At 42.0% G+C, this 24,246-nt stretch overlaps 2 protein-coding genes and 1 long non-coding RNA gene across 5 annotated transcripts; 2 read left to right on the top strand and 1 right to left on the bottom strand.

Moving 5' to 3' along the window:
* Nucleotides 1-93: 93 nt before the first annotated feature.
* LOC117255344 (uncharacterized) lies at nt 94-2,434 on the bottom strand. The gene is made up of 3 exons (XR_013490750.1): nt 2,149-2,434; nt 1,852-2,038; nt 94-1,141 (listed from the first exon to the last, which is right to left on the bottom strand). It is a non-coding gene; the product is annotated as an uncharacterized LOC117255344 (long non-coding RNA).
* A 1,342-nt stretch (nt 2,435-3,776) lies between these two features.
* zfyve27 (zinc finger, FYVE domain containing 27) lies at nt 3,777-15,105 on the top strand. 3 transcript variants are annotated; one of them, XM_033624136.2, is made up of 14 exons: nt 3,777-4,088; nt 5,764-5,995; nt 6,128-6,198; nt 6,309-6,495; nt 8,449-8,544; nt 8,926-9,038; nt 9,131-9,249; nt 10,230-10,301; nt 10,822-10,842; nt 11,094-11,114; nt 12,910-13,051; nt 13,210-13,256; nt 13,376-13,457; nt 13,579-15,105. In XM_033624136.2, exons 2-14 carry the CDS (start codon nt 5,769-5,771, stop codon nt 13,647-13,649), a joined length of 1,269 nt encoding a protein of 422 aa, XP_033480027.1. In that variant the 5' UTR covers nt 3,777-4,088; nt 5,764-5,768; the 3' UTR covers nt 13,650-15,105. The 3 variants fall into 3 exon arrangements, with proteins under 3 accessions (XP_033480027.1, XP_033480028.1, XP_033480029.1); XM_033624137.2 differs by lacking the exon at nt 11,094-11,114; XM_033624138.2 differs by lacking the exons at nt 10,822-10,842; nt 11,094-11,114.
* A 3,142-nt stretch (nt 15,106-18,247) lies between these two features.
* golga7ba (golgin A7 family, member Ba) lies at nt 18,248-23,569 on the top strand. Its single transcript, XM_033623392.2, has 5 exons — nt 18,248-18,346; nt 19,453-19,578; nt 20,735-20,887; nt 22,136-22,237; nt 22,337-23,569. Exons 1-5 carry the CDS (start codon nt 18,299-18,301, stop codon nt 22,418-22,420), a joined length of 513 nt encoding a protein of 170 aa, XP_033479283.1. The 5' UTR covers nt 18,248-18,298; the 3' UTR covers nt 22,421-23,569.
* Nucleotides 23,570-24,246: the final 677 nt, after the last annotated feature.

Raw genomic sequence — 24,246 nt, 5'->3', positions numbered from 1 at the left:
TGGAAGCCAAGGTCCAAAAAGTGACAAAGAGGATATTCATAAGCTGTTGATACCGGAAAATGCATCCAGGCCCAGATAAGCAACAGCCTCTGCAGAGTTCAGTCTACCTCAAGAAGTCAGTCTTTCCATGTCAGCTGCGTGACAGTGAGACAGCAGCCAGATCTGATACCAGTGGAGGAAAGATCATTCTCAGAAGACATTCAGATTGCCAGTAGAGGGCGATAAAGATCATATTTCACTATGTACACCTTTGTGATCACATCCTGTAATCAAAGAAACTAAGATAAGGCAAATGTTAAATTAATATTTGCAATGCAGGTGTTTAGTCAGTGGATGTCTTTTGCATTTATCATATCAGAAATATTTTAATGTCAAATTACAACTTTCAAGTTTCATGACAAATTCAGCTCGCCTGAACTCTGGTGCAGATGTAGCTCACAAGACCTTACCATCACTCACAGACAGTGGTTTCCTGAAATCTGCATTGTCAACTTTCTCCTATTCTTGCAATAACCACCAAGATATACTGTAGGGACTTTGGCAGACACAATGATAATGGCACAATATGGACTACTCTTGTTTGGCTCACAGGTATTTTACTTCTTACTTACTGGAAATATCTCTCTCTCTCTCACACACACACACACACACAAATGTTTGCATCATTGTGTAGTCAAACAAATCACATCTTCTCATACATGTGTTCAAAGAGCTGGTGGCTGCGGTGTGATGGAGTCACAAATGATGAGGTACTTATGAACTTGCTGCAGCTGCTAAACAGTTTAATTAAAGCTTAATGAAATCATTCCAGAGTCCCAGGAGATAGTCTTGTCCCATCACACCCTACCTGAGAACTGGGTAAAAAAATGTCGATTTCATTATTCTTAGATCCAATATGACCCTATTTGGTCTGTTGTGAAGAAGTCCATGAGCAGAACAACAATAATGTTCAATGACTCGACTGCTCAGTTCTGCTCACGTACAGGTGGTACTGTGTGTGTGTGTGTGTGTGTGTGTGTGTGTGTGTGTGTGTGTGTGTGTAGACCTTGATGACTTGGTATGGTTATCCCAGTACAGGACCTTGTAAAAGGTTTCTGCTGACTGGCAGGCAGAGGACAGCATGTCATCCAGGTGCTTCAACCTAATAGAAACAACAAACATGAGCACACCCACAGACACAAACACTGTAAGAACAAAGATGCACTTCAACCCATACATGAACAAACACCATGTGCAAATGTCACATAAACTTATGACACCAGGGTACAAGCCATAGTTTGTAAACCTGTTCTCAAAAAGGGCAACTGATGTCATATATTCATTTTTTTAATGAACCGTTTTTTATGAAGGTCTAAAACAAAGAAAACAAGCAAATGTAAAGGTATCCTGTGGAGTTTGTGCCCACAGGCGGAGCTGTAGGGCAATGCTTTGATGAATGGGGACCCATTTTTTAAACAGCTTTGCAAATGTTTTATGAGGCAGGAAATAAATAAAACAAGTGTGTAAGGCCTCAAGGATACTCATTTTTAACGGTAGATGTGAAAGTACCCAAACATTCATGAAGCTGTTTACAGAAGTAATTGCAATGTTGAGGTAAAATGGCGTTAACTCAACACACTTTTTTCAAACAGATTTGATAAGGCAAAATACCAAACATAATCCAGTCCCTGCTTCTCAAAAGTGATTATTTGCCTTATGTGTAAATTTTTTGGCTTTGGGCTATTTTCTGACATTTTATAGACTCACGAGCAGCAAATGTTCAAAAAAATTACAGATGATTAGATAATGAAAATAATCATTATTTGGCCCTACAGCACATGACCCCATCCCCTGCTGCAGTGTCATCCTTACAGGTCTTTGACTTCCAGCATGGCCTCCTGTTTGGTGAGATGCACTGTCAGCAGGTCTCTGCGGTGCACAGCGTGAAAGCGCCTCCTGTGGAGCTCAGCGTCTGAGGCTCTGCCCCCACACCTGTCCTGCAGGTAACCCAGGGCAGCAGGCGCCGCCACCGCCACCACACCCACTGTGATCCAACCCACTGACACCAGAGAGGCAGACACAGCAGTAAGTTAGTAAATTATTCAGGTGTCTTTTAAAAACACCAAACAAAAGCCGGATCGATATTAATTGCCTATTGCCTCATGTTACCTTCATTAACAGTGCAGAAGAAGACATTGAGGAACAAACAGACGAGCAGAGAGCACAGGGGCATTTTTGGGGGCACCTTTGTAAATGGCTACATTTCCCACTGAACTGAACCCACTGTTTAAAGATCACTAAACTCCACAGTACAACACATGTCATCAAAGGTTCTGCAGTTGAGTAACTGTTGACTGTGTTAAGGTTAGGGTTGGGGTTTTATCTCTGTTTCACCTCTCCCTTTATTACCCCCTGTGTGCGTGCTCTGGTATGAAAACAAAGCTCCAAATTCCTGCAGAAAACGCAACTGTCATCAGTTGTCCACCAGCAGCTGCAGAGCACAGTTTCTGTCCTGTGGAGGAGGAACTGCACCAAATGACTTAAACAGTACTGTAATATATGAGTTTTACTTTAAATCGCAGTGACACTCCAAATAAAACTCAGATTCTGATCGTCAAACGCTCAGCTTTGTAGAATTGACTGGTGGCACTTAAAAGTTCACAGTTTCCACTTGTCATGTTTGCTCAGTAGTAATGAGGCAGTATCATGTAGCCTAGAGGACTCTCACTTCTCACTTGTAATCTCCAAAGTAAACTGTCTGTGACAAAATCAGTGTGAATGAATTATAGCTGCGTGGGAATGTGCAGTTCTCCCTCAATCTCAGCGCTGGCCCCCCACTGCCCTCTCTGAAGTGTCCTCCAGCTGCTGTTCTGTAACTGTCTCGCTGCTTTCAACAAGGCATAATATTACAAGGTTATTTTAAAATTTTCTTCCACTCAAAAATGTATTTTGCTAAGTGCTACTTCACAGTTTCAATGTGCTCACCTTAAATCTGAGTTTAAAACTTGCACCTTACACACAAGCAAGGTTTTGTGACATCACAGCTGGTTTGAAAGCCAGTCATGGTCTCTTATGCAACTTGAAGTCTCCAGTGTTCATACAGTGAAAATGTGACTTTACAGGGACGTAGGAGATGTTTAATGTCCATTGGTTAAACTTTGGAAATAAAAAACATTTGCATATGAATTCTGGATTTTTCAGTGAGGGGGAAAGAGAACATTTTTAAACAAGGCAACACAGATTTAAAAAAAAAACAAAAAACAAAAAAAAAACACAGCTTGCACAAATTATTATTTTAAGCAGAGTTTTTTAGGTAGATTTACCAGTCTGTGATGTCATACGGTGTAATCCAGATTTGTCCTTAGTCATTAGTTCAAGGTCCACACAGTCAACCACTGTCCTAGATGACACTGGGATCACCAGGGTAATGTTCTGAGTGTATGGGTACATTTTCTATTTCAGAGCTGAGGACATTACAAGAGAATGAAGCTCATTTGGGTATATAAAAAAGAAAACATTTTGTGAGTCCATAAAATCTGGCTCCTATTCATAGTCTATGGAGCAGCTCCAGACTTTATATCCTATGACATCACTAGATTGAAACTTCCTTCACTGGTTTCCGGCTTTGAGAGAGAGTAGCTCATCACCACACATATTGATTAAACTCTTCTAGACAATGGAAATAACAATTGGAAGTCTGAATCCCCTTTAAACTCTGCAGCCAAAGCTCATCCCACTCTGTGATCGATTGTATGGCACATATGCCCTTGTCTGCGCTCTACTGTTCGGCCTGGATTAAACAAGGAAGCGGACGTAGTGGGGACGGAGACAGAGCTAACAAAGCCAGCTAGGAGAAGCAGCCAAACAAAATATCTGCTTCACCCGTCGGTTTTCCGCGCAGACAACCGGACAGTGATACAGACCGCTTTGTCTGACAGGTTAATGTTCACGCAGGAGGGCAGGCTGCCGCTATGTTGACCGGGCCGGTTGAATTTTTGGAGGCTCTTCCTTCCTCCAGGCTGACGATGTCGGTGGGGCACTTCAGTTACGCCTGAGCTCCTCTCCGCTGCTGCTGCCTCACAAGTTGGCTGTTGGACACTCAGCTTGAGGTATGTTACCTCCTTCATATCCGCCACGTAATACTGGCTGGGCTGAGGTGACAATAATATCTCTAGCAGTTTCCCTCTGACAGCTAACTTAACTTTCCTGTTTGACAGCATCTCACAGGCCACAGTACCGAGCGCTGATTTGGATGCTCCCTCCCTCCGTAGCTGCTCAATGTCACAATGAATTGTTTATTTTAACACGTTATTGTAACAAGATTATGGTCCGGGATGGAGTGCTCTTTAAATAAATACTTGTAGTGTTGCTACAGGTTATGATTGATGTTACTTGTTTTGAAAACAAAGTACTTCAGTAAGTTATGGTCGCTCTGTTGAAGACTATATTAGGTACCTGTCAGTGTGGTCACTTACTTTAAAAGCCCATCATAACATTTTAAATTGAATAATGTTACACTGTACTAACCCTCTGCTCATTCAGTGATGCTGAACTCAGAATTGTAAAGATAACTACCTCCTAGATTACTTTATATAGGTTCAAAATAAACTTCCTCTACTCCTGACTGACACTAAACAGCCTATAGAGGAGCTTTTTTTAATACTAGTATATAATTCTTCACTGAATGTGTATTCGGCTATTATACTGAATACTTCATACTGCTCTGAAAATGCAATTCAGCTGCCCTCACTAGTTGAAAGTTTCAGGTGTGTTGCACCTCTGTTGGGTGTTGTCAGAAGCAAAGGTGTGGGTTCGAGTCACATGACTTAGACTCTGGTCTCAAATTTGAAAAATTTAGACTCGATTTGACAAAATCAAAACCAACTTGCAGCTTGACTTGGACTTTTACACCTATTACTTGTAACTGCACTTAAACTTGAGCCTTTTCTAATATTTCATTTATAGATTTTAACATAACACAAACAGCACAAATACAAGTATGGTATGCAAAACGTACAGGACGAAAATGACAGACAGAGACACAACTTCCAACAAACTTATTTCAGTGTATGTGAATTGACTTGGGATTTGAGTGCAAAGACTTCAGACTTCCATGTGACTCGCAAAGCATTGACTTTGTCTTGTCTCTGGTCAGAATAATGCAGTGGGTGCGCTCCAAAAAAGCATGACTGGCACTTCATTTTAATGTGGCACAAGAGAGACACACACTGCTCACATTGAACTGTCGGCTCCACCACCTGCTGCTGTGTGATCATCAGCTGATGGAGGATCAACAACATACCTGTGCTTGCATTTCATTTAAGCAGCCTTCCCCGCCTTTGCGTTTGTATAACAAGCAGTAAGCCAACATGGTCAAATACAGCAAAGCCTGTGTGACACCTGTAACCACATCTACCCGGGATGTTACAGTACTTACACACCCTGGATTATACTCCACCACTGTTGCAGCACGATTCTTTAAGCAGTTTTTTTTTTTTTTTTTTTTTTAAATGAGGCAATCAAAGGCTTCAGTCTCCCCTGCCTGATAATGTTGTTTCCCTTGAGTTGTGAGTGTGACTGTCAGGAACCAGGCTACAGTCTCTGCACTCCTTTCCTTTTTCCTGTTTGCTAATCTGGTCTTGTCCAGGACCGAATCGTGAAATTGGTTCAGTCGGGTCCAGAGTAAATCTCTCTAGTGACATTAGCGAGCAGAAATATTGCATCCTTTTCAAGGTCAGTTCATCCACTGACTCCTGCCTGCTTTCTTTACCTCACTCTGTGCAGGGGTGATGATGCACGGCGTGTCCCAGGAGCCCTCACATGGCACAGGGGAAGGGGGGGAGCTAGCACACACATCATCTAAAGACACCCCAGGGTCTCCAGATGCCTCGGAGCTGGGGAGCCCGCGGTGCACACCAAACTTTGACCTCCTCAACATGGTGGTGTCCTATAAGAGAATGGCTCTGTTTTTAGAACCAGCTGCAGACGCAGTGGAGCTGACCCGCTTCCTGCTTGGGTGTGTATGAGTGTTTGTCTGCGGCCTGTTTGAGCATCATGTGATATAATTGCTTTTGGTCTTGAGCAGCACTGGCAGGAAGCCAAATTTGTATTTGAGTATTCAGTATAATCTGTTTCTCTTATCCCTCAGATGGAAAATGCCCCTGTGCTCTCTGCTCGTCTGTTTGTTCCTCAATGTCTTCTTCTGCACTGTTAATGAAGGTAACATGAGGCAATAGGCAATTAATATCGATCCGGCTTTTGTTTGGTGTTTTTAAAAGACACCTGAATAATTTACTAACTTACTGCTGTGTCTGCCTCTCTGGTGTCAGTGGGTTGGATCACAGTGGGTGTGGTGGCGGTGGCGGCGCCTGCTGCCCTGGGTTACCTGCAGGACAGGTGTGGGGGCAGAGCCTCAGACGCTGAGCTCCACAGGAGGCGCTTTCACGCTGTGCACCGCAGAGACCTGCTGACAGTGCATCTCACCAAACAGGAGGCCATGCTGGAAGTCAAAGACCTGTAAGGATGACACTGCAGCAGGGGATGGGGTCATGTGCTGTAGGGCCAAATAATGATTATTTTCATTATCTAATCATCTGTAATTTTTTTGAACATTTGCTGCTCGTGAGTCTATAAAATGTCAGAAAATAGCCCAAAGCCAAAAAATTTACACATAAGGCAAATAATCACTTTTGAGAAGCAGGGACTGGATTATGTTTGGTATTTTGCCTTATCAAATCTGTTTGAAAAAAGTGTGTTGAGTTAACGCCACTTTACCTCAACATTGCAATTACTTCTGTAAACAGCTTCATGAATGTTTGGGTACTTTCACATCTACCGTTAAAAATGAGTATCCTTGAGGCCTTACACACTTGTTTTATTTATTTCCTGCCTCATAAAACATTTGCAAAGCTGTTTAAAAAATGGGTCCCCATTCATGAAAGAATTGCCCTACAGCTCCGCCTGTGGGCACAAACTCCACAGGATACCTTTACATTAGGGATGGGCAACACAAGCAAAAACACTATTCGAAAATCGTGGCAAGTATGCGACAATTTTTCGAATAATCGCCCCCCCCCCCCCCCCCCGAGCCACGCACACAGAGATCCATCCATCTTTAAAGGCCCGAACATACTCGGGCGGAACGGACTCCACGGAGGTCCGCGCGGACTCAAAGCGGACGTCCGCAAGCCCTGTGCGCGCACACCAGTGACTGCTCGGCATGTATTTTTCACATCGCGGGGATTTTTCACGGACATTTTTACAGGAAACTACAACGCGGAAGTGCGCTCGACTATGAAAGCCCGAATGACTGCGGACATTCCTCACGGAGTAGTAGGCCCAATTCCAATGCGGCCCCTAAAGACTCAAGCCCTGAACCCTCACTGACTTAACTGACGTCAGCTGTAAGCGATTGAGTGTGAGAGTCTGAAAGGGCTCCGGATGCTACAAATAGGAATGGGACAGCACTTATCCCCCTCTCTACAAAATGTTGTTGACACTGGCGGCTCTGGGCGTGATCATTTATCGGTTATTGTCAGCATATATTCCACACACAAAGAATTTTATATATATATATGTATATCTCGATAGATAGATAGATAGATAGATAGATAGATAGATTTCTTTGTGTGTGGAATATAACCACTGGTATTCCTCTGACTTTGTGTGTTTATGTACCTTCTTAAATACTTGTTAATGTAATGTTTCATTGTTTATCTATCTGTTTTTCCACTCTCCTTCCATAACGTTACCGTTTGCATATCTGCCGACTGTGTTTTTGTTTTATTTTTTATAACACTTTCGGTGTTCCGAGGGCAACCCCTGTATTTGACGTCACAACGCTATGAACTGTGGGTAATTTCCTTACCGTAAGTCCGCATCGATGCTGACCTACGGTAAGGGGGCATAAAGGGCTCACTCACTGACTTGACGATTTGACAATGGGACAGCCCTCACACACTCACGCACTTCACATGAACGTGCCTCTAAGTCAGTGAGTCTGTAAGGGATCGGATTGGAATTGGGCCGTAGTCTCTGCATGTTTCTCCTGTTTGTAGAAGAGCATCTCACACCGCTGTAGCAATCCTAGACTGCCCTCGTGCGATTAGAAGCTGAATTGCATGTCAAATAAAGGGGGGGAATTAAGACGGCGAATAGTAATAGTCGCATTAAAAAAATCGATTTTTCAAAAATAAAACGACTATTCGAAAATCGAAAATCGTGACCCATCCCTACTTTACATTTGCTCGTTTTCTTTGTTTTAGACCTTCATAAAAAACGGTTCATTAAAAAAATGAATATATGACATCAGTTGCCCTTTTTGAGAACAGGTTTACAAACTATGGCTTGTACCCTGGTGTCTAAAGTCTGTGTGACATTTGCACATGGTGTTTGTTCATGTATGGGTTGAAGTGCATCTTGTTCTTACAGTGTGTCTGTGGGTGTGCTCATGTTTGTTGTTTCTATTAGGTTGAAGCACCTGGATGACATGCTGTCCTCTGCCTGCCAGTCAGCAGAAACCTTTTACAAGGTCCTGTACTGGGATAACCATACCAAGTCATCAAGGTCTACAGCCACACACACACACACACACACACAGTACCACCTGTACGTGAGCAGAACTGAGCAGTCGAGTCATTGAACATTATTGTTGTTCTGCTCATGGACTTCTTCACAACAGACCAGATAGGGTCATATTGGATCTAAGAATAATGAAATCGACATTTTTTTACCCAGTTCTCATTGTAAGTTGATGTTACTTTATGTGCTGTGTTCGTTCTATGTGATTTGGAACAGCAGAAAAATCTTTCTGTTAGAAAATCCATGCAAACACTTTAATCTAAACACCATATTATTTAAGCCTAGGTCAGACTGCACTGGCAGATCAGTCACTTACATGGTAGTGTGTCTTGAGTGTGACCTGACATTTGTGATATCTCCTTCAAGGTTCTATGGAGGGATGTTAGTATTGGTGTGCCTACTCTATGTCGCTCCTCTCGGCTGGGTGCTCGCTGGGCTCAACAACGTCATCTTCCTGTGGAACAGAGACTTCTGCAGAGGTTAGTCCTTCCTGTCCGTATAGAGCACGGCTGAACAACACTAACTGTCATTTAAGAGAGTCATGCTAAAGTGGTTGTTCTTGTGGTTCCAGTTTTGTTGGACTTCAGGAAGCTGCTCTGCTTGGGCCAAGCCGAGGCCTCAGAGGGAAAGTGTGAAGAACAGGAACACAGCAACTTGTTGGACAGAACCCCCACACCGACTAGTGTGGAGGTAAGAGGAAGGAGCATGGTGGAGCAAAGTGTATATGGGTATTTGAATACTGAGGGATTTAGTGGTTGTGATTTACATTAAAACCAACCGTGGCTGTAAGCTTCTTATCCACGTCATCCCCTGCTCTGATCTGGTAGGAGTAATGCATATCCATCAGTTATAGCTCGGCCACTGTCCAAGGTGCTGATCCTGGGACTATCAGCCCAGTATTTATAGATTGAAGTCTGGGTAAAGCAAAAATAAATATGTGTTGTCACACCACAGAAAAAATGGGTCACACAGCTAAATTTGAATGATTTAAAAAAAATTGCAGTAAAGTGTATGAGATATAAGTTTCAAATTCGTGAAACAAATGTGTATTATTGTTTTGCTCTGAAATGCTGAGGGGGCAAGTCTTGGCTGTCCAGTCCAGTATAGTGAGGACGCTGACGTATCTCAGCAACAACCCAAAGCAATAATGCAGGGTTTATGTGTGATAAAGTGGCAAAGTAGCATCCTGAGTAAGTTATTAGTAACTCACAGAAACATTGTGTGCAATAGTCCACCTTCCACCTTCCCTTCCTTCTCTGTTTCTCTCTCTCTATAACATACACAAACACAAAGTGGCACAGCAGAACTCAGTCTGTGTCGTTGTCTCGGTCTTCAGTCCTGACAATTGTGCTACAATATGCACAAAGTTGGCACTTTGGCTGTCAGGTCAGGTGGTTGATTAACACATATTTTTAGTGCTTGGGTCACTTAGGCATATTAATACAGGTATTAATACATACACCCCTGCGGGTATTAATAATAGCTAGATAGCAACTGTAGGCTGTGGATTGAATTGGTGAACCACGGATGCTGTAGTGTTTATAATATAGGGGAGGGATCATGATAATGAGTTTAGGCCTGCCGAAAAAATCTTATTCACAAAGATGGTGAAAAACAGTTTAATGGACTTAAATATTTGTGTGTGTCTGTGTGTGTATGTTTGATGACAGGACTTGTCTCCTGGCAGTGTGGAGGAAGCTGAGGAGGCAGAGCCTGATGATGAATTTAAGGATGCCATTGAGGTAAATACTACTCTAAACTTAACTGTGTTTTTTTAACCTTACCCTTGGTTTGCTGTTGATATTCCCTAAAGTTTTTCTTTCCTGGCTACCCCTACTTATTCCTTATCATATCAGATCTGACGGTGAAATAAAGACACCTGTGTGTCCACCATTGACCATATCTGGCCACGGAAAGTTAAATGACAACTAAATGCCACAGGCAGACTTTAGTCAAGGTTCGGAGATGCTTCAAGTGTAACTAAAGCAGGCAGGATGCGCCTGGAGTGTCATAGCAAAGAGTCTGAATATTAAAGTAATAATGAGAGATTTCAGTTTTTGATTTTGTAGCAAAAGTAATTTTTTTTGCTTTGTCATTTTGGATTGTTTGTGTGGACTGATGTCTGGTCAGTTTAGGAAAAAATTCTTCATTACATATTTCAATCACAATTGTTGGAGCTTGCCATAATTGTGTGAAAAGTCTTCCCCTCGTGACGTCTGTTGTGTTACCTCCTGTTCTTTCTCTGCTGTCCTCTGAACTCAGGAACATTCAGTTTCCCTGCAGGTGAGTGTCGCCCCCTCCCCTCTGTTTAGCAGAGGCTACTGCACCTCCACCCACTAAACCCACAATAAAGAACCACCTGACACATGAACAATGACATCATGTGTTGTAACCTTGTGTGAGGTGACCTTGTGGTGTAGTTCTTGCTTTGCCCTTTGAAGCATGGTTTTTTGGGTATGCTCCTGTGTAATCACACTGAGTATCAGCGTTTGTGGGTAACATTGTTCTCATGTGTTGTTCTGCTATCTGATAAGGAAACCCCTTTGGTCTTAGTGGTAAGTGGATTTCCCAGTGCCTCCCATCACACCATCCATCATGTGTTTGTTCCCTTGGCATGAGTCATGTGATAGTTGTAGGTAACAGTAGAATTAACAGGGCCATGATTGTTGTATCCAATAATCCCATCATTCATTTCAAGTCTGCATAACTGGCATTGTTCATGAGACATCTGGCATTAATGAAATCAGCTGTTCCTTCCTCATGTCATTACAGTGTTATGGACTCATTAACGTGTTGCAGTGTTTGTGTGTTTTGATTGAAAGCCCACCATTAGCTAGTGTTTTGTATTAAAGCATTTTCTTTATTTAATTACACAGTGTAATACATAAAAGTTTCTGCATAGTATCAGATTTATTTTAGAGTTTCTGGCATGTTTTCAAACGGGCTGTTTGCCGTGTAACACACAGCAAGCAGAAACAAGTTATCCTGCTCTCCAGATGACCTGTGTCATTCTCTGCCTCTCTGGTCTGCCATCTTATAAAGCTGTAGATGCTTCTTTTAGCAAATCAGGCCGTACCAAGCTGACTGACTCATTGCCATCGAGAAAGTGGGAAATAGACCCTTTAACAGGTCATGGGCTACGTTCACACTGCAAGCCTTAGTGCTCAATTTGGATTTATTGCTTAGCTCAGACTTTTTTTTTTGTTTGGCTCTTCATATTTTGTAAATGTGGCCAATAATAGTGGGACCAGTGGGAACTGGTCACAGTCCTGAACTGGCCCGCATGCGCAAAAGAACAATAACAAAGACAATGCAAGCAGCACACTGTTGTACGAAAGTAAACATGGAGGCCACCGAAGTCTGTGTTAACAGTTTCATTTATAAGTTGATGTGCAGGAGAAACCAGGGGATTCGTGAGCAGATGATAATGAAGACCAGGGTGAGGAGAAAGTTTATTTGTGGAGCAAATGGCTGCTACTTCTGTACGGAGGTGTGTGTGGATGCGGAGTCGGAGCCCGGAGTAGTGGGAGCGAGACATTAATGGCTTCACTGAGACAGAATTCATCCAAAATTTCAGGATGTCGGGGTGATTTTGAGCTACATCTGTAAGCGCCTCTTCATGAAGCTCATGCGGCAAGACACTCACTAATGGCGAATGATGTAAAAGTTGTATGAATTGCGATATGAACGTTCAGACTGAGATCACCTTGCAAAGAAATCAGGCCTGCATCTGATTTAGGACCACATATGAAAGTGGCCCAAATAAGAATTGAAAAGATCACACTGTTATTGGAAAAAAAGAAACAGATCTGAGTCATATATGAGCAAAAAAATTTGAATTTGGTCACTTCTACCTGTAGTCTGAATGTAGCCTTATTGGGTAGTATGTAGGTAGATGAGGCATGCTGTTGGCAGCTATAGAGGTATCAGCACTGCTTGTTATATCTGTATAGGCTGAGCAATCAAAGGATATAATGATGAAAATTATTTTTCTCCTCACAGCTCTTTAGGGGCTTTGGTGTCCTCATGTTTGGCAGATAGATTAAGCACAGCACTATAAACATGCATGTATTTTTCCTGTAAATGCAAGTATTTCCACCTTTGTCAGTCTTCCTAGTTGCTTGGATACTTGCCATCATCATGCTTGATTTATTTGCCAAACATCTATTTGTCAAACTGGCTGAAATTCACAATGAATTTAATCCAGTTTATACCCTGCTGCTAAGGTTGGCTCTGTTTCCTGGGCAGGTTGTCATACTCCAAACGACTAACTCAGATTACACAGTACGTGACTGCATTTTTCTTTGTTCATCCCTCCTCCTCTCTACCCCCTCCCCCCTCCTCCCTCAGGAGGATGATGATGGGCCTCTCGGAGCTCCCGAGTATGACACCATCTCCGAAAATGGTCTCTTGAGCCGCAACGAACCAATACGCAGCAAGGTGTCCAAACTGACTGAGAAACTGCGTAAACGCTACCCCACCACCAGCACAGGTCAGTCTGCTGTGACTCATCTGCCGGTTTATTTCCTCTTATTATACCTCAGTGATAAAAGAAGAGTCTGTCTGAGGTTAGTCTCACATTGCAGCTCTGAACTGCATTTGATTTGGTTTTTCCTAATATTCTCTATCTATCTGTGTTTTGCTCCAAAGGAAACTGTTCTAGCTGCAACGCCGTCTTCTCAGTGCTGAAGAAAAGGGTGAGACTGAAAACTTGTGACAAGAATTGGGATATATTTAGGCATCTCGTCATCATATTTAATTTTGTCTTCCTGCTCTATTGTCACAAGCTTTAAAGCAGTGTCTCTTTGTATCACAGAGAAGCTGCAGTAACTGTGGCAACAGCTTCTGTTCCCGCTGCTGTTCCTTCAAGGTGCTGAGATCTTGCATGGGGGCAACAGGTGAGAACGGAAACAAATTTTGAAAACTGGCTCATTCTAACAATTTTATTTTTAGACAGTCTCTGTCCCTCTTACTCATCCGACTAATGATCTCATTTTCTCATCATTTTCTCCTCCTCAGCTCCAGAGGCCCAGAGAGAGACTGTGTTTGTCTGTGCTGCCTGTAATTCCTCTCTCATCAAGTTACAATGAGATGTCGGTCTCGTCTCCCAGTGGCCAGCTGGAGGCCACTCGCTGTTCTCCCCCGAGCCCTCCTCCAAGTGACTGAAACCCTAACACATACCTTGGTTTTCAAGTTAAGGCACTTCCATGTGTCACTCCCCCCCCCCCCAATGCCTTTAGTAGTCATATGCCTCCTTAACTACTCGTGTTGCGTATGGGACTTCTACTGTGATATGTTAAATATTTGTTGTATCAAATCTCAATGAAGAACTGGACCTCATGAATTAATGAGACTTGCTACAGAGCACAAAATCAAAGGACCTTTTCCCTTTGCTGAGCAGAGGGAGGTGCAAATCATGTAGGGTGGAGGCCAGTATTGGGCTGGTGTCGGGTTTATAGGCTGTCGGTGGTTTTGCTTTTACATGCTTCGCCTCGTCACAAAGTCAATTCCACTTGAATGTTGATATCTTCAGCCCTGTGTAGCAGTTTAACTGTACTGTAACGCTGAGAAGACTTTTCTGTACAAACAAGACTAAGGCTGGCGTGATAACACGATGGTGTAAGTAAAGGCTGGCAGTGTGAATTTGGTTTGTTCAGATGAACAAAATAATAGACGCGTGACCATAAGAAGCTCCACATTTGGCTGATTGCCACTGTTTGCGAAGGCTGGCCAGCCACGCTCTCCTGTGGTCCACCAGCACACTTTGACCTGCAGCTGGTCAACATTGTCATGTGATTAATAGTCGGTTTGTCCAAGTCTTTTGGGAGAATGTTTTTCCCACCACCTAGAGGATCTTACAAGACAAAAGGGGAATAGATATGGTATTCCATAGAACAATGGTACGTCTGTGGCAGTAAAGTAAAAATACATGGCCCGCAGTGAATCACGTTACATTTTTGACCAGTTGCCAGCGTCTGGAGTGCGGTGGAAGAAATGTAGATAAGTTGGTTTATTGGACCAGCTTGATCTACTTGTAATGATCAAATCGGTGTTTCATTTTGGTCGACGTTTTCTTGTGTTGACATGTCAGATTTTTGAAGTATAGCAGCAGCCTATAAGTCAAAAAGCTACTCGAGGTCCCCGGAGCCTGTGCTGTTCCTCTAACTGGATCAAAGTCGACCCAACTGAACTAAATGGACCGAGCAACCATCTGAAATCGTCATCGGAGCCTCACACTCTTGCAAGCGGGACTTAAAAGAATTGATGTCGAGGCATTATAACCCAAGATGTGGATTGTGGTGGAAACGTTGTTTTAATCATGATTCAGACACAGATGATTGTAAAAGTTTGCTTTGCTTTTATCGTAATCAGATATGAACTGTTACTATAAATTGTTCTACTATATCTAATATATTTAATTTAAATCTCCAGAAAGTGCAAGTTATTATTTGACCTAATGATTAAGTCTGTATATGTTGCCCTTATTTTATGGATGAGATATGCCATTATTGAAATAAACTCTGTGATGATTTCATTAACTTAAAATCACATTGGTTAGGTACAGTCATTTTGAGTTTGAGATTTTCCAGCAGGCTCTGCTGTTGTCTTTGCCTCAGTTGTATGGAAACAAAGATAGGCCATAATTAAAGCAACTGAATACCTAAGACTTAACCACTACTTCAAGAGTAAAGTAAAAACTTTAATACCACTGAATTCCTAACATTAAAATATTCAACATTAAAAAGAGTTTATTTCAGGTTTAGTTGGAAATAAACTGATAGGATAGATCAATCATCTCATCAGCTCCACTAAGGCTTGATTTTGTATCTTTGGTAGCCCAGATGTTCCAGTTAGAGTTTTCATTTAATTTTGGTGTCTGACTTGTAGTAATCCAACTTTAGCCTCTTGAGTTTTTGATAAATTGTGACTTTTTTCCAAAAATTAGAAATTTACTCGGAACATCTTGAAAATCTATATTTTAAAAATGGGACCTTAAGTTTACCGTCAGGTTTTAAAAAAAAACCCCATAAAATAAAAAATCACATCTTTCATGCATAATGTGCATTATTTAACTTTTCAATAATTCATACTAATTGTACACCTTACCACTTTTCCAACTATTCTCACACATTTAAGCCAGCATTGATGTGTAGCGTCAGCTTTTCAGCAACACTTAAAATATTCCACAGCATTGGTATTATTTAACTTTTCAGTGATATTCCTACTAATTGAATCCATTACTGCTTTTCCAATTATTCCTACTAATTCACTCTTATGAATTAAAGCCAGCACTGCAGTGTAGCATCAGCCTTTCAAAAACCTTAAAATATTTTACAGTGTTGGTATCATTCAACTGTTCAATGACATTCAAACACATTTGTGCTAGCATTGCAGTGTAGTGTCAGCTGTTCAGCATGCAGCATTCACACCCAGCAATGACCTAAATCTGCACTTTTTCATCAGATCTTTAGAGCGTTTTTGTGTCCTTCAGCTCATTGTTTTGGTTTTATGGCCTCTCTGTGCTCTCCTCAGCTGTCTTTACCCAAAGGAGCCCTGATAAAACCACTGTGCACTACCTGCTTAAGACCAAACAGCAGACAGACATCATCAGCAAACCAGCTGGGGAACATAAAGGAGCATTTAGCAGCTTAAGACACAGATATTGTCCTCAGAAGGAGGAGGAGGTTAAAACAGAGCTAAAAGAGAGTGAATATTGGACTTATACATCAGGTGGCCAAAAACAAGGCTTTGTCCGTCAGATGTGTAAATAGGCAACTGTTCAGTCATAATAGGTCAGTGTTGCCAGTTAATCCGTTAAGGATAATCCTTACATTGTAGGAAAGCACAGATGTTAACAAAATGAATGATGACTGATTTCCATTTATCTGCTTTGGTTTCAGGGTCTTGGTATTTTGCATGCTGGCTAACTGTCACACTGGTTTACAGAGACACTTGAACAGAGCCATGGTTAATCTGATACTGTGCAGAAAGTGTCAAAATTGAAAGCCAACCCCAGATTCATTCTTGTTCACAATATTTGCATCTTACCTTATCTCAGATAAGTACACTACAACACATTTGTCGTGAGACTACTTTTGTACAAGTCTAGACATTTGTTTTTAGGAAAGTCATCAAGAAAAATGAAGCACTGAAGTTCCTCTAATGGCCACTTGAGGCTGGCTCGAGAAGTGAGTCAATCCCCATAGACCTCCATGTTAAATTAGCAGAAATAAACATGTTTACAGCCTGCCATAAAAAAAACGGCTTTGGTCTCCAAAGCTAATTATTCCCTTTCATGCCAATTGTGCAGGGAATTTATTTTTTATATAGTTCTCCTGTTTCAATTTTATTAATGCTTTAAATGTATGCATATTTAAGGAAGGGCCACTTTGGGTGACATATTGTCTGCCGATAGTGTCCTCGCTTCTTACTCACTATGTTACAGCTCCAGCCTCTTATCCAAATTTGGTAAACCTTGGCTCAAAAACAAACAAACAAACAAGACGGCGATGGCTGAAATGCTGACCTCAAGGCTTCAAAACAGAAGAGTGATGTTATGGTAGCTATGTCCATTATGTTTTCAGTCTATGATAGTACTGTTAGGGCAGCGTCCACATTAAGGCTGCTACTACTACTGACTTTTTCATTGTCCATTAATTGGTGGATTAGTTGTTTGGTCTGTACAATCTCAAAATATTGTGAAAACTTTCAGTTTCCAAGAGCCCAACATGACATCCTCAGATGTCTTGTTTTGTCCAACACATTCTCAATCCGACCTCGTTGTATATCGACGTTTGGTCATGGACCTTCCATGTCTAGATATGACATGAAAGGTGTGGGTGTGTTGGTTGTTCAAGTTCTGGGAGGCTGTGTCAAGTTCTGCCTGTAACATGCATTGTCTTCATTCAAGATACGTACACTTCTGTTTTCAGAGGAAATTTACCGTTTACATACAGTCTCTTTCAAATTAAACGCACTATATCAGTACAACAATGCAAATAGATGTTTTCTTGCCCTCCAACAGCTAACGCACGTGGTTGGGTTTAGGCAAGAAAAACACGTGGTTAGGTTTTGGCAACAAACGCACGTGGTTAGGTTTAGGAAAGAAAAACAGGGTTTTGCTTTATAATTTTACGGGATGCAAGCACCGCTCTCCCTGGTGAAGGTCAGTGTTTGTTGGACTCATCCACTACCTGTCCGACCCACCTACTAGGACTTTCGTTGCCTTAACTTTGTTCTTGTCCCGCTGTGTTTCCCTCTGACGCTGCTGTGCACAGTTAAAGGTTAATTAAAGGATGGCTTTTTTGTCATCTGATGCTGCAAATCACTACCCACCCAAGCATCGGATTTCAACGACTTGCAGTGAGACCGGGTTATTTTGTCCCTAACCCAAAGGAAAATAAATTTACTGTCATAGAGGAGTAAAGAATCCAGAAAATAGGCTATTCACATTCAAGAAGCTGGAATTGGATAATTTTGATTTTATTTCTTTAAAAAAAGGACTCAAACCAATTAATCGATCACCACATTAGTTGTTGATTAATTTTATAGTTGACAACTAATCGATTAACCGTTACCGCTCTTGTCCCAACCCACGTGAGACAGTGAAAAAGCTGAATTAATATGACCTCAACTGTGTACTTGTGTTAGCCCCGCCCCTCCTGTCTACCCGACCCCCGCCCTTCCCCCCTCCACTCCTCCAATCTGTCCCCGTGTCCCACTAAAGCGATTTCAGCGCATGCAGGGACTCGTCCCTACGGCGGCGGATGGCAACATGGCGACAGAGGTAAGCCTGGCACGTTATATCTCTTTTATTTAATTCCCCGCTGAGGTTTGGTTCAGAAGCTCTAACACAGCGTTATTACCATGTGAATAAAACAGGTGCAGCTAGCGTGGTCAATGAGGGCATTGTAGGCTGCGCACGGTGTAACTGTGCCACACTGTGCGGCTCACTGGAAGCACTGCTGACGGACGTGTCCTACATTATCATGCCAGGTTCGCCCGACGGCTGCTTGCTTCTCTGTCCTCCTCCTGTAAAACGTGTTCCGGCGTTTTTCAAAGGGGGAAACCATGAAGAATAGGAAATGTGAAAGTCAGCTGTGCTTTATGGAGACAGAAACAACGGATCACTTCACCGCGATGTTAAGCTGTTGTGGTGTTTTTGTCTGTTGAGACGCCCCGTTAATCCGGTGACAGGCCAGTGTGTAGACAGTGACCACACACACACACACACACACACACACACACACACAAACGCACGCACGCACGCGCGGAAGCATGGCGTTCAGCACCATGGACAGAAGCCACGCCGTCCTGACCTTCTGCACTGCTTTTCCAGGCTGCATCTGTCTGCTTCCACAAAATTACACACACACAAAAATAAATAACACTGATTAACAGAACTGATATTTAGGCCTATCCAACATACCCCTTGATGAAACATTTCCGCCACAAACACTAGAGATTACAAGAGTCTGGACAGTCCTTTATCAGTCTGTCTCATCTTGTTCCCTCTGATCGATCTGTTGTGAGCTGTAGTGAAATGTTGTCCCGTCTCCCTGTAACACCAGTGAGAAAGGGAGGAAGACAGGAGTGTGTGTGTGTGTGTGGAAGAGATAGTATGTCCATAGCCGGGCTCTGCTCCAACAGACAACAGGGCAGAAATGAGCGCAGACACTGAGCCACAGAGAGATTGATCACATCTCGTCTGCTTCTCCTTTATCATCCTATACTTCCAAACCAGCCACTGTTTGTACACATTGCCAGTGTACAGGTGCGTAGAGAGAGACGGAGCTCTCTCTGGGGGCTCATTAAAAACTTACTGTATCAAACCTCACTGTAATGTCTGCACTTGTGTGTGTGTGTGTGTGTGTGTGTGTGTGTCCTCCCCAGTTCCACAATTTGCAGGAGTTGAGGCACAGTGCATCTCTGGCTAATAAAGTCTTCATCCAGAGAGACTACAGCGAAGGGACCACCTGCAGGTTTCAGACCAAGTTCCCCTCTGAGCTGGAGAGCAGGGTGAGGAGACTAACCTGTGACTTTGGTTTTAAAAAAGAATTGTTTTCATGTTGTGTGTCGTTTTATCAATCAATGTGTCTTTCTAATGGCATTCTTTCCTCCATGTTAGGGATGATAGTTGCTAAATTCAAAGCAGTATGCATTTATTATTGTAAGTTATACTGATCAAAAGATCATCACATCAGTAATACAAACATTTCCTAGGGCATTTATTAACTCTTGAACACCAATTACTCAGCTCCTGAGACCCTGTGGCCACATATGAGGACATCAAATTTTGGGTTAACTGGACCTTATACTTTATTCAAGTTAACTTAGACCTGTTGTCCTCGTTTGTGGACACTCGTTTGTGCCATCTAGTGGCAGTAAGAGCATAATACACTAATCCATGTAAAAACAAGATGGCAGCCATCTCTGCTAAGTCAGTCTGCAGCTGATCCTGACAAAATGTGGCCAAGGTACAAAACCTGATCAAGTTAGATGGTCAAGTTAGAACTTGTTTATTTATGATTAATAATGTTTGTTGTTTGATTCACCCCACAAATTTTACCATATGTAAGGAAGACATAAGGAATTTATCATCATAAGGAATTTATCATCAGCTCGTTTAGGGACATAGGGACTTTATCATCGTCTCGTTTGAGGATGTTGAGACTTTATTATCGTCACGTTTCAGGATATAAGGACTTTATTATTATTATTATTATTATTATTATTATTATTATTTATTATTAGTTATTTATACTTATCAGGTCGTACTAATCCCAGATAGCGAGGAGAAATTAAAAATGTGCACCAAACAAAAGTTCGGGTCCTAGGAGGATATATCTTAATAAATACATGAATCATTAAAAAAAATGTATCTGGTGAATACTAAGAGTAGACATTGCAGCATTTGCTCATTATATTAATGACAAAAAGACAAACAAATTGACATGTTGTCTATGTTAATTTTACTTACCACTTTATTAACAGAAGGGGTAATGTCAAAGTCCTGTAGAGACATATAACTGAAATGTTCCCAGTTGGATTTCGAGCTTTGTTACATGTCATATCCCTCTCTTTCTCCTCATGTTGTTCACTGTTTGTCTCCACTGTCACTGTCAATCTTTGCCACCTGTAACCCTGCTACTCATGACTCTTCATGTGTCTCCAGATTGAGCGGACACTGTTTGAGGACACCGTAAAGACGCTGAATAACTACTACGCAGAGGCAGAAAAGATAGGAGGCCAGTCGTACCTGGAGGGATGTCTGGCCTGCGCTACAGCGTATCTCATCTTCCTCTGCATGGAGACGCGTTATGAGAAGGTCAGACCGATGATCTCAGACTCTATGCATTTTAAAACTGGAGTTAGTAACTTTCATAAAAAATAACTTTTTATAATATTTGCTAAAACTGTCACTATATTCACACAGTATTACCTGAGACAGATAAACTGTGGAAAAAATCATCTTCCTCCTTGAATTGCTTGTGATGGTCTTACAGCATGTGAATGAAAACAACCAATCAGAGCCGAGGAGTCTGTAACGCAGCTGTCAGTCATGTCAATCATTACTTGTGAATGGCAATGAATCAAGATTCTGTTGCTGCATTGCCTATTTCTCACTTCAGATGTTTTCAAACATATTTTAGTGCACTGTTTAGTTGTAAAATGAGAAAGTTTGCTCCAGCCAGTGGGCGGTGCTTTGTACTTTAGTTAACTGTCTTCAACATGACACCAGGGTTACAAATATTCTCATTTTAGAGCCAAACAGTACACTGAAATATGTTACTGAAAACATTTGAGGTGAGAAGTAGCAATGCAGTAACAGAACCTTGATTTAAAACGATCAGCTCTGCCTAGTTTGACAGTTTGACTGCAGTTCATGAGCAGGGATTGACATGACTGAAAGCTGCGTTAGAGACTCCTCAGCTCTGATTGGTTGTTTTCATTTATGTGCAGTAGATTCTAGTAAATGCCATGAGAAGCACTATGACGAGGAGGAGGAGGGACATGATTATTTTTTGTACAGACAGCGAACCAACCAACTCAGAAAATATCAGGTCCTCGAAGTACCACCACTATGACCCACATTGAAATACAAATACAGTAGTGCAGGTCTAAATTATTCAGCTATGTTCATTTCACTCAGGAGGCAGGTTTATTCCCAGTCAGATTATTTAATGTTGACTGCTGTCAGCGAGAGTCATGCACTCTTTCTCCAAATAATTCCTATTTGGAGAAAGAGTGCATTGTTTTGAAATCATTCATTTTACCTCCATTACTATCCTGCCATCCAAAAAGTTCAGCTTGTAACTCTTATTGTAAGTATGCATGTGCTACATTCATGATTGTGACTGTAGCAGGCTGATATGGAAACAAAAATATTCCAGGAAAAGCAAAACTTATTTTAAATGACATTACAGGGATCTCATGGTAGTATTTTCACTTGAAATGTTGTAATAGAGCTTGCGCACCACCAGGGGTACACATACCGTAGTTTGAGAACCAGTGCACTGAATAATGTGTCTGGGATTTCACTCCATTTCTTGTTTTCCTACTGTCTGTGTTTTAGGTGTTGAAGAAGATAGCCAAGTACATTCAGGAACAGAACGAGAAGATCTATGCTCCCAGAGGGCTGCTCATCACAGATCCCATAGAAAGGGGAATGCGTGTTGTATCCTTACTCAGTGTCTTTGGGTGCATGTAGAGAAGCATTATGATTGAGCTGTCCTTTTTAATCAAACGCAATCTTGGTCCTTAACTCTCCCACCAGATAGAGATTTCCATCTATGAAGACCGGGGTTCCAGTGGCTCCAGCTCAGGGAGCAGCTCTGTGTCTGGCAGCACTGCTCGGTGACTGAGTACTTCCTCACGACCATGTCCCCCTGATCACTCGCAGCCCTGGAGGAGAATTTAGGACAATGATGCTACTCCTGTTCCAACACTTAGCCCATACATCCTAAAGCTACGCTCACACAAAGGATTCACAAGCTGTTATCAAAGACAGGCATGTCCTCCTGACGTGCCATCGTGTGCTTAAGGTGTTTTCAAGCTTTTAAAACACGCACTGTAGTTTGTTGCAAAGAAATGTGCATGCGCCAACACAGTCGTGATACTGTAGGATGCTAATGTGTTAGTGAAAAGAAAAAACTTTTTTTATTTATTTATTTGCTGGTAATACTTTGTGTGATCGTACCATTACCTTCCCTCCTGCTTCCTGTCCTTGTGTAATCTGCTGGGTTAGAAAAGGAATGAGAGAAGAAGAGGGAGGAAAGAAGTGTTGAGGCAGGAGTGAAGACCATAAACCTCACTAAACTTCATACCTCAGCCACCGCTGCTGCACCAGACCAGACCAAACTGGACTGAACTCATCACCACCAACCCTGCACACCAGACACTGGCTTTAAAAAAAATGTTATACGTAGCCCCGGCTGAGTTTCCAGCAAATGTAGGTAGGATGTATTTGAAAGCATCACAAAGTTTCACCCACCCACAGCCCAGATAAACTGTACAAAGAACCTCCTGCACCTCTGATGTGAATCATGCCGTCTGGTAGTGGATGAATGTCATTCAGCCCGTCCATGTATTTTATGTAGCAGATCTTCCATATTTCTCACATGAAGCCTATAATTTATTTGTTAGAAACACAGACACACGCACATACCTGAGTACTAACCTCTTGGTTTCAATGAGTGAGACCAACTCTTCCTAAATTTTTGATTATGCAAAGACATACTGCACATTAAATGTAGTATTAAGTAGACAAAGGATGGGTCAAAAAGTCTTCCTGAATCTTATCTGTAGGGTTTAAAGTACACCAACCCTTCCTTGATTTCTGAACAAACTTCCAAAGAACAATAACTGCCAAAAACTGGCTCACAAATGTGAATGTGTCTTTTATTTTGGTGACATTTTCTGCAAAAACAAAGTTTCGTACTGCTTGTTGTTTGATACATGTGGCAATGAGGTATATATGACTGGTGTCAAATAAATACTGTTTCATCACAGCCGCACAGAGGTCATCTTCCTTTGTTACTGAACTGTGAGTCTACAAAATAGACCTTATACTATGGCAGACATTAGGCTTGTCACAGCAGAAAAAGATAGGTGTTTACAACATCATTAATAATGGCCTCATTCCATTCTTTCATCTTTTAGTGTCTTTTAGCTTGTTTTGGTTTCATGCAGCTTCACTGTTTTGTTTGTCTTATCACTATCATCAGTGTTCACAACTGTTTTTTGTGAAAGAGCTCTTATAAACCCACTGTACATTACCTGTCCAGCACCAAACAGCAGAAAGACAAAAGCCCTTTTTCCACCAAGCAGTTCGGTACAGCTCAGTTTGGTGCACTTTTTTTCAGTTTCCACTGCGACAAGTTGTGGATGGTACCAATGGAACCATTCTGTACCTTCCCCATTTTTGGTCCCCCCTCTGTTGGGGTACCTAGCACACAGATCTGGTACCTAAAGGTGGAGCTGTGAACACTGCAGTCTGTTGATTGGTCAATAGAGGACGGTCACCCTGCTCAGGGCTGAGTTGTGGCTGGTTTTGAGGCTCATGTAATCACTGTTCATACTGTGGAGAGTTTTATTAGTAAACTAACTATAAAAGGAAAGGATGTTTTGCTGCCTCTCACAGCAGCTGGAGTTGGAGAAAAAATAATTTCATTCGCTAGGCAGACT

Source organism: Epinephelus lanceolatus, chromosome 3 (genome assembly GCF_041903045.1).
Source record: "Epinephelus lanceolatus isolate andai-2023 chromosome 3, ASM4190304v1, whole genome shotgun sequence".
In the NCBI taxonomy this organism is placed as follows: Eukaryota; Metazoa; Chordata; class Actinopteri; order Perciformes; family Serranidae; genus Epinephelus; species Epinephelus lanceolatus.
This window is presented reverse-complemented; position numbering and strand designations above follow the sequence as displayed.

Excerpts from the sequence above, each read along its gene's own strand:
- golga7ba (XM_033623392.2), top strand. The coding sequence starts at position 18,299 with ATGCAGGGACTCGTCCCTACGGCGGCGGATGGCAACATGGCGACAGAG. Across the intron at positions 18,347-19,452 it reads ATGGCAACATGGCGACAGAG|TTCCACAATTTGCAGGAGTT; the intron begins GTAAGCCTGGCA and ends TGTCCTCCCCAG. Across the intron at positions 19,579-20,734 it reads CCTCTGAGCTGGAGAGCAGG|ATTGAGCGGACACTGTTTGA; the intron begins GTGAGGAGACTA and ends ATGTGTCTCCAG.
- zfyve27 (XM_033624136.2), top strand. The coding sequence starts at position 5,769 with ATGATGCACGGCGTGTCCCAGGAGCCCTCACATGGCACAGGGGAAGGG. Across the intron at positions 5,996-6,127 it reads CTGACCCGCTTCCTGCTTGG|ATGGAAAATGCCCCTGTGCT; the intron begins GTGTGTATGAGT and ends CTTATCCCTCAG. Across the intron at positions 10,843-11,093 it reads AACATTCAGTTTCCCTGCAG|GAAACCCCTTTGGTCTTAGT; the intron begins GTGAGTGTCGCC and ends CTATCTGATAAG.